Source organism: Agelaius phoeniceus, chromosome 26, assembly GCF_051311805.1.
Source record: "Agelaius phoeniceus isolate bAgePho1 chromosome 26, bAgePho1.hap1, whole genome shotgun sequence".
Lineage (NCBI taxonomy): Eukaryota > Metazoa > Chordata > Aves > Passeriformes > Icteridae > Agelaius > Agelaius phoeniceus.
In genome coordinates, this window is record NC_135290.1 from 4,281,277 (window position 1) to 4,291,674 (window position 10,398).

Sequence of the window (10,398 nt, forward strand, 5' to 3'; positions counted from 1 at the left end):
ATTTTAAAAATTAACTAAGGAAGTTTAGTAGCTTGAAGAGGGTTTTTCTGGACATGTCAAAAAAACACTGAACAAAGCTTCCATTTTTCTGCAGCCACAAGAGGAAATCAACCTACAAGGAACCTTCTGGAGCAGCAGGCCTGGCCAGACAGGCCCTTCCAGACGTCCTGGCTGTGCCAGGATAAGCTGCTGTCCCTGGAACACACAGCCCTGTTCAGGCCTGGCCATTCCACCTGCTCCCCATGCCCTGTATTTGTTTGCTGGAAGCTTTTATTCTCCTCAGGAAGGAGCTGCATTCATTCTCTCTCAACAACAAACTCAGAAATACCAATTTTCTTCTCCTACTAAAGAGGACTGCATTGGGAAGCTCAAATCTCAGAAGTAATATTCCCATTTTTGACAAAGGCAGGGAACACTGAGCGAGCTGCCCCCACGGCAGCCTCAGCCCAGCATCCAGAGAGGCCTGGGTGAGATGGATCCCTCCTTCCCACACCCCCGGAGCCACTCCCACGCTCTGAATCACCGCCTGCCATCGTGCTGCAGCACAGAAACCCAAACAGCTCCGAGGAGCAGAGAGGGAAGAGCTCCCTCAGCACCTCCTGCATCAGCCAGGGCTGGAAATGAAACAGGGGGTCACTGTCACATCTTCTGAAAAACCCCCTTGCCCAGGATTTCTCTCCTAGGGAGCTGAGAAGCCTCAGAGAAAAGGAAAACAATATTATCTCATTTTTTCTGCTGGGTTTTGCTGCTTTGGAGATTGTTTATCCAACAGGTGAATTGTTTCACTGGTTTCATGTGAATTGTTTTTACTCATTGGCCAATCAGGGGCCAAGCTGAGTCAGACTCTGGGAGAGAATCACGAGTTTTTCATGATTATCTTTTGGCCTTCTGTCTGTATCCTTTCTCTGTTCTTTAGTATAGTTTTAGTATAGCATTCTTTAATATAGTATAGTAACATAAAATAATAAATGAGCCTTCTGAGAACATGGAGTCACACTCATCATTCATTCCTCCCTTCCTCAGGGGTCTCAGAAAATACAACCCAGGGATGTTCCCCTGCATTGCCTGCCCCTGGCAGTGGGAACATCCCTGCCTGCTCAGAGCTCTCCCCCAGCACAGACAGCAGCAGACACAGGAAAGTTTCAGCTTTCATATTTTCCAGATTCTCCATTAGTATATAACTCTGAACTTCATATAAAGTGTCAGCAAGTTCACAGTTTACTTGGACAAAACAATCTTTTTCTAGCCCAAGAAGGCCCAAAAAGTCCAAACAACAGTGAACTGAGGAGAGCAAACTGGGAGAATGGGTCTGAATAACCTGAAGCTGTAACTGGACAATTAACCCCAATATGGAAATGGACCAAAACTTATAAAAGTATGAAAACTCCTAACTCTGAGTCCATCTTGGGTGGCTCTTGCACTGCCCAAGGTATCCTTTGATATAATGGATATATATCATTTGATATATATACACTTTGATATAATAACCCCTACTTCTAATAAACCCTACTTTATTCCTTGAACACAGCCCAGCCTGTGCTGCAGGGGCCTCTCAAGGCACAGCCAGACCCTGTGCCCTCTCTGTCCCACACTCAGCACAATGCCCAGTTCCTGTCTCTGCGAGCAGCCCTGCACTCTCTGGGTCTCAAGGGGAAATTCCTGCCTGTCCTGGCACCCCAGAGCCACTTGATCAGGGCAGAAGGGCCCCTCCCACAATTAAAGGATCCTGGGTTTTACTGCTGCTTCCCTTTGTTTGCAGAGTTGAACTCAGGTCTGCAGGGCAGCTCTGTCACTCCAGTGTTGTTTACCTGCAGTTGTTACCAGGTGCTCACAGCTTTGAGAACCCAGCTCTGCTGTTGCCAGTATTTGCCAACATCACAAGAAAGACAATTGACAGTCCCAAGAACAGAGTTCCAAGAGCTTGCCTGATCCAAAAGAGCAGAAGAAATAAGAGTGCTACAGGAGAGCTTCTCCAAGCAGATCATCTACAGAATTACACAGACTGCTCTGCCCAGAGATGCCCTTCTCCAGATCATTTTCCACAGTATGATCAGTGATTTTAGGAAATGCACCTGCACCTCAGCTGCTGTGCCACAGCACAGGGAGCTGCTCTCTGCCAGCTCAGCAGGAACAGCAGCTCCACCTTCCTATTAAGCAATAGTGACCCAGGATATGTGCATTTTAATTAACACATCCATTTTTTGAGTGGTTGTTGCTTCACATTCCTTCCTCAAGCCAGGATGATCAACAATTTAATTACAGGGAATTGTTGCTTGTTGTGTTGCATCTAAACATCTTTAAAAAATACCAAGGGAATGAACCTGCACCCCACCAGAGTAAGCTGAGGTGCTGGGATGCAGGTCACAGGGTTTTGCCACATGAGCAGTGAGGACACCTCATGGGTGCAAATTTCATCCCATTTAAATTTAGACAAGTTACCTGTCACAGACAACTTTTATGCAAAACCCTTTCTTTAGGATTTTTCCTCCTGAGAAGCTGAGAGGCCTCAAGAACACAATGTAAACATTGATTTTCTGCTGCTGTGGAATGTAACAAGTAGATCTTTGATTAAGCCATGTTGAATGTTTGTAATTAATGGCCAATCACAGTCCAGCTGGCTTGGACACAGAGCCCAAGCCACAAACCTTTGTTATCATTCCTTCCTATTCCATTCTTAGCCAGCCTTCTGATGAAATCCTTTCTTCTATTCTTTTAGTATAGTTTTAATGTAATATATATCATAAAATAATAAATCAGCCTTCTGAAACATGGAGTCAGATCCTCATCTCTCCCCTCATCCTCAGACCCCTGTGAACACTGTCACAGTTACCCAATGACAGCAGTGAAAATGTGAGTATCTGTTAATATTAAAAATATCCCCCTTAAATTTGCCCTGTGAAAGCCAGGATGCTGCTGTCCCTGGCACTGAACTCCCCAGGACTGAGGTCCCAAACACCACCCAGCCACCAGCAGCTTCAGATGCAGCAGCTTGCAAGTCTTGCTCTATTTTTTCCAGAAAAAAGCACATGACACAACTCCAGGGCACCAATTACTCCCGATTTTTTGACAGAAGCTCATTGCTTTCTTGCACCCCAGGAGAGCAGAGAAAGGTGTTCTATCTTTTCATCCTTCAAACCTTGGGCCTCCCTGAGGGCAGGATGTGCCTGCACAAGGAGGAGCAGAGCAGCAGGGCCTGAGGAGCTGCACCAGCCTTGGTTTCTGAGCAGAGCAGCACAATCAGCTGGCTCAGACACAGCTCCAGGGCACTGCAACAGAAGCTCTTCCATTAATTTTAGCAACTGGGCTTCTTGTTTGGTTTTTTCTGTTCACAGAACCTTCTCCAACACAGCTCTCCAAATTCCTGGGGGTCTGAAAACCTTCTGGAGATGGTCAACATGGGAGTTTCATCACAAAGCTCTGGTCTCTGCCAGAGAAAACCTCCCTGATGTGAGACAGCATCATGAACACATCGTGCAGAGCCCCCAGGCTGAACCTCAGCACTGCACTGCAGCCCCCAGGATCCCTGTGCCACTGCCCAGGGCTGTCACTGCACCAGCCCTCAGCCCCTCCTGCACTTGTGAGGGCACCTGAACACTTCCACCAGCCTGGATCAAAAAAAGAAAGATCCCTCCATGACATGGGGACTGACATTTCAGTTGTTTTCATGTAAAAGAAAAGATCACTCCATGACATGGGGACTGACATTTCAGTTGTTTTCATGTAAAGAAACAGATCACTCCATGACCAACATTTCAGTTGTTTTCATGTAAAAGAAAAGATCACTCCATGACATGGGGACTGACATTTCAGTTGTTTTCATGTAAAGAAAGGGATCCCTCCATGACATGAGGACTGACATTTCAGTTGTTTTCATGTAAAGAAAAAAAGATCCCTCCATGACATGGGGACCAACATTTCAGTTGTTTTCATGTAAAGAAAAAGATCACTCCATGACATGGGGACTGACATTTCAGTTGCTTTCATGTAAAGAAAAAGATCACTCCATGACCAACATTTCAGTTGTTTTCATGTAAAGAAAAAGATCACTCCATGACCAACATTTTAATTGTTTTCATGTAAAAGAAAAGATCACTCCATGACATGGGGACTGACATTTCAGTTGTTTTCATGTAAAAGAAAAGATCACTCCATGACATGGGGACTGACATTTCAGTTCTTTTCATGTAAAAGAAAAGATCACTCCATGACCAACATTTCAGTTGTTTTCATGTAAAGAAAAAGATCACTCCATGGCCAACATTTTAATTGTTTTCATGTAAAAAAAAAGATCACTCTATGACCAACATTTCAGTTGTTTTCATGTAAAAGAAAAGATCACTCCATGACATGAGGACCAACATTTCAGTTGTTTTCATGTAAAAAAAAAAAGATCCCCCCATGACATGGGGACCAACATTTCAGTTGTTTTCATGTAAAGAAAGAGATCCCTCCATGACATGAGGACTGACATTTTAGTTGTTTTCATGTAAAGAAAAAAAGATCCCTCCATGACATGGGGACCAACATTTTAGTTGTTTTCATGTAAAGAAAAAGATCACTCCATGGCCAACATTTTAATTGTTTTCATGTAAAAAAAAAAATCACTCCATGACATGAGGACCAACATTTCAGTTGCTTTCATGTAAAGAAAAAGATCACTCCATGACCAACATTTCAGTTGTTTTCATGTAAAAGAAAAGATCCCTCCATGACATGAGGACCAACATTTTAGTTGTTTTCATGTAAAGAAAAAGATCACTCCATGACCAACATTTTAATTGTTTTCATGTAAAAGAAAAGATCCCTCCATGACATGGGGACTGACATTTCAGTTGTTTTCATGTAAAAAAAAAAGATCACTCCATGACCCAAGGACCAACATTTTAGTTGTTAAAAAAATGAATAAATGGTAATTTCATTGTACTGAAACTTGTCCTGCCTGGTGGGTAATTCAGTGCCACTACTTTCTAGCAAGTGCTTTTCTGTGGACTCAAGCAGATCTGCTTTGATGGCAGAACTTCTTCCAAATTCAGTCAGGGTTTATCCTGAGCCTGAATGAGCTCTGTGGTCTGAGGCACAGAACTCAGAACAGGAGAGGAAAACAGAAGGTCTTGCTGTGCTCTGGTGGAAAATAAAATTAAAAGCAATACTTACAAAGTCCACACTTGAAATGATCCTCAAAAAGCTTCTCTGACTTTTTTTAAAAAGACTTTTTCCTACTACAGAATAATTAGCTAAGTTTATTTATTCTGGCAGGTCCACATAATAGGTGGGACACAGCAGCACCCCAAAAACTGGAGATAGAGAGGCAGCACTGCCTTCTCCCTCTGGCAGTGACTTTTTAAGAACAAGCTTAGGACACACTGCTGCTGCAACCCTGAGCCAACAACAAAGGAATCAAAGATGACAGGGCCAGATATGCCCACAAACATTCACATGGTCTTCAGAATTGTATTCTAAATCATTTTAGAGTTTTTAACAAATGATGTGGTTTTATTTGAAACAATTCAGCAAGGCAGAAGTCCTGAAAGGAGGCCACAAGCTGATTTGTGGTGATTTCACAAGACACGAGGATGCAGAAGTGATTACAGAAACAAAGATTCACAAAGAGTTTTCTCCCATTTCCCTGAAACATTGCTAAAAACCCAATTTCTTCATATTACATGCTAGGAAAGACTAAAAAAACACCAAGTGACGATAGCAGGAACAGAAGCAGGCTGCAAGAAGGAGCTAAGTTGATTCATAAACCTTCCTTGAGTTGCCTGACAACCCCTGCATCTCTGAAGGCTGCTTCCATATGTTATCAGAAATCACCTTCCAGCTCTAACCCATCAACACAAAGCCCAGCCCCCATTATTCCAAAGTCCCTACCCCAAACCAGCCCACCTAAAACCACACTGTCTGCATTTTAAGTATTTTTAAATAATACAAGCAAATAATAAGCCAAATGTTATTAATTGTCTAGTCTGTTTCAGCATTATATATATAATATATAATATATAATATATTATATATTATATATTATATATTATATATTATATATTATATTATATATTATGTTATATATTATATTATATATATTATCTATAATATATTATATATATTATATTATAGATTATATATTATTATATAGTATATATCATATAATATATTAATATAATATTATATATTATATAATATATAATATATTAAACATGCTATATAATATATATTATATACATAATATATATATTTTATATATAATACATAATATATAGTTTAGATATATTATATAATATAAGTATAAATATTTATTTATAAATATATAATATTATAATCATATAATAAATTATTACATACTTAATTGCATTAATTATATAAATTATATAATTAAAATATATAAATAATTGATATAATTAAATTATATAAATTATATAAATATGGTAGATTATTATACATTGTAATAAATATATTATATAAATATAGTGTAGATATATATATATATATATACTACATTAAATGTTAGGAATTGTTCCCTGTGAGGGTGGGCAGGGTGCCCAGAGCAGCTGTGGCTGCCTCTGGACCCCTGGGAGTGTCCAAGGCCAGGTTGGAGCAGCCTGGGACAGTGGAAGGTGTCCCTGCCATGGCAGGAGTGGCACTGGGTGGGAAAGCAGCCCCAAACATCAGAGGAACAAGAATGGGAGTTTTACACCAGGGACACCCCCTAAAACACCATTATTTCTAACCATGAACTGTTACATGAGTTCAGCTATTCCAGATCTCAAATTCCTTAGGGAAAGCACACCAGTGTCTGCTGAGGGATGCACAAGAGCACCCTGCACACCCAGGGGGTGTGAGCAGCAGCACTGCCCCAGCCCAGGCCCGTGGAGCTCTCCAGGCTGTGCAGACAGGGCAGAAATGCAGCCTGTGCTGGATCCACTCACTGGGACAAGGCACAGAAACCACCTGGCCTTTCCAGATCCCTTTGGGAACTAATTCTAGTTCAAATCAATTAGGTACAGACAGCCCCAGAGAACTTCCAGGGGTTTACTTGGTCCAGGAGGTCCACAACCAGCTACAGAGAGCAGATTCCACCATTCCCTCTCCTGCAGATGCCTCAGTGCTCTCTCTGTGTGCCTAATGATCCCCATGCAGAGATACAGAATAAATTATTACAGAAACAGCCATTATTTCTAATCACCATAAACTGTTTTTCCTGTAAACTTCAATCACTCTAATCACCATCTCTTCCTTGCCATGGAGAGCCCCAGTGCAATTAGGGGAGCACACCTGAAACAGCAGCACACAATTAATCAGATTTGGCTTATCATTCACCTGAATTATTCAAAATGTTTCAATATTTTGTCTCTCTGGTACATCAGGACAACCATTCACTTCTCCCTGTGAGAATATACTGCACAAATCAAATCACACCAGTCCAGCACAAGAGCTTCAGCTCTAAATGGCATTGCAGAACAGATTTGCAGGGCAGGAGGAGTCACTGAAGCTCCTCTTCCCACCTTGCAGGTTGAAGCACCTGTTAAAAAGGCTGGCAACAGAACAGCACCTGTGTTCCAGCACAGCTCACCTGCTGTGCCTGGAGCTCTCACACACCCCCACCCTCCCACCAAGTGTTCTGTGTTTACCCAGCCACAGCTCTGGGTCACAGCCCAGGGTGCTGCTGCCTGCTCCCCCTGCTCCCAGCCTCCCCAGCACTGCAGCTCCCTGGGAAGCATTTGAAGGATCAGACCCAGCTTGGAGAGGGAGATGGAACACTCAGCTCAAGGATTCTCTCTGCAGCATTAAACAACCTGGTGATTCTGCAACAACTGCATCTGTAGGCAAATCATGAAAACACTGAATACTGAGGAGCTTCCTGATAACCCAAGGAGAGCATCACTCATCCAAGTGCCAGATTAGGACTTCAATCTTTCCTTTAAATTCACATCAATCCCCCTTTCCTTCACCAGGCTCCCAAGCTGGTCAAATTTTTCTCCCATTTCTTAGTAGCAGAAAAGCTCAAATCAGAAGAATAAAGTTGAGGTTGATTTTTCTCCTTCCTCCCCACATCCTCAGTCCCAATTCCAGCACTCAGCATGCACCAGGGTGTTCCCTGAGGACACAGCTGGGAGGGCCCAGGGAGCCTCAGAACCACATCCAGTGTGGGTAAAATGATCTCAGCACTGACCAGAGCACTGAGCTCCTGTTCTGGACAACAGAATGCTGAAAAAACACCAGGCAAGGCTCCCAGGTTTCCCTGGGTAAGTGCAAAGGGTGAGATGAGAAAAGAAGGTGCAAGGAGGAAGGTGAGACCAGGAATGTGGAGCAGAGGAAAAGCTGTTAATGAGAGACAGACCACAAAATGTGGGGTTTTTCTCAATTACTCAGCACATTTCAGGGGTGGCAGTGGAGCACCTGTGCTGCACAGCAGATTCCTCACCCTGCTCTGCACCACAGCACTGCACCAGCTGCCCTCCATCCACCAGCCCAGCACAGAGCAAAAAGCACTTGGAAAACCAATTCCCCAGCATTTCAACCCCTGAATGACTTGGCCAAGAATGAAAAATGTGACTTTCCCAGGCTGACACCCAGCAAAGCATGACTGAGCTCCTGGCAAAGAGCAGAGCAATCCAAACACATCCTGCAGCACCTGGACACCTGAAAAAAGGGGATGTGCAGGCACCACAAGAAGGGATTTCACAGTCAAAGCTGTTCCTTCACGTTTTAAAGCCTTTCTGGCCACTTGCTGATGTGATCTATCACTAATAAGGGATTATTTTATTTTTTAAATGAATACAGAATAAAACCACTGCACAACCCTTGAGGTGTTTCCACACAACAAAAGGAGGACCCACGTTATAAAACAGCACCTGGTGTTTTATAATGTGAGAAAATCTCCCCAGATCCCACAGCACCAAGGGGTCACCAGAGCCTCACTGCACATTTAGGGGACCCTAAAACCTTGCTGCACACCCCACGGAGACAGGGGCACCCCAGAGGCTCCTCAGGTAATCCCAAAATTCTGCCCCACGTCCCAGAGCACCAAGGGCTCACACCCCCTGTCACAGCATCCCTAAAGGTCCTTGCTCACAGGGAGAGGGGTCACCAGAGCCTCACAGCACATTTAGGGGACCCTAAATCCTGACAGCAGCACCGAGACATCCCTGGACTTCACCGCATCCCAACTCCTGAGGGAGCCCTAGGATCATCCCACAGCACCAAGGGGTCACCACAGCCTCTGAGCACCCCAGGAAACCCCAAAATCCAGCTCTGCACCCCACAAGGCCACTGCAACCTCACAACACCCTCAGGGAACCCTAAATGCTGCCTCACAGCCACAAGGAGAGCGGTCACCCTGCTCCTGAGGGAACCCCCAGTCCTGTCCCACACCCCACACTGCCAAGGGACCCCCTGGGTCCCACACAGCACCCCTGGGGGACCCTAAAATCCTGCCCCACATCCCACAGCACCATGTCCTCACACCCCCTGTCACAGCATCCCTAAAGGTCCTTGCTCACAGGAAAAAGGGTCACCAGAGCTTCACAGCACATTCAGGGGACCCTAAATCCTGACAGCAGCACTGAGACACCCCCGAGCTTCACTGCACCCTCAGGGGACCCCACAATCCTGCACCCCAACTCCCGAGGGAGCCCTACACACTCATCCCACAGCACCAGGGGGTCATCACAGCCTCTGAGCACCCCCAGAAAACCCCAAAATCCAGCTCTGCACCCCACAAGGCCACTGCAACCTCAGGCAGCCGCAGGGAACCCTAAATGCTGCCTCACAGCCACATGGAAAGGGGTCACCCTGCTCCTGAGGGAACCCCCAGCCCTGCCCCACACCCCACACTGCCAAGGGGCCACCCGGAACCTGGGGGACCCTAAAATCCTGCCCCACAGGGAACAGGTCACCCTTGCCCCGGCTCCAAAGGAACCCCAGTCCTGTCCCACATGCCACATCACCAAGAGGCCACCTCAGCCTCCCGAGAGCCCCGGGGAACACCGGGAGAGGGGTGACCCACCCCAGCCCCCCAAACCACCGGGGGTGTCCACACCCTCACAGCACCGTCAGGACCCCTCACACCGCTGGGGGCGAGGGGGTCCCCACAGCCTCACAGCGCTGCCAGGAGACCCCCCAAGGGCCGAACGCCCTCCTGGCAGCGGGGCTACGGGAAGCTCGCAAAACCGCGGTGGCGCAGGGAGGAGCAGGAGCGGAGGAGGGGGCAGGGGGTGGGCGATAGCGGCCGGTCCGTGTCCCCCCCACTTACCCGCCCCGCCATGTTGCCGCAGCGCTGACCGACAGGCCCTGCCCGCGGCCGCCAGGGGGCGGCGCAGCGCAGGCGCCGCGGCGCGCCGGGGCGGGGCCGAGAGGGCGGGGAGGCCACGCCCCCTGCGCGATTCCACCTTCTCATTGGTC

The 10,398-nt window shown here is 46.0% G+C and overlaps 1 protein-coding gene across 2 annotated transcripts in view; it reads right to left on the reverse strand.

Moving 5' to 3' along the window:
* NSF (N-ethylmaleimide sensitive factor, vesicle fusing ATPase) overlaps nucleotides 1-10,387 on the reverse strand; it is an 88,166-nt gene extending 77,779 nt beyond the window's left edge. For both annotated transcript variants that reach the window (XM_054649710.2, XM_054649711.2), the window contains exon 1: nucleotides 10,250-10,387. In XM_054649710.2, the coding sequence (XP_054505685.1) occupies nucleotides 10,250-10,261 (12 nt within the window). In that variant the 5' untranslated portion in view covers nucleotides 10,262-10,387. The remainder of the gene's footprint in view (nucleotides 1-10,249) is intronic.
* Between the last annotated feature and the right edge of the window lie 11 nt (nucleotides 10,388-10,398).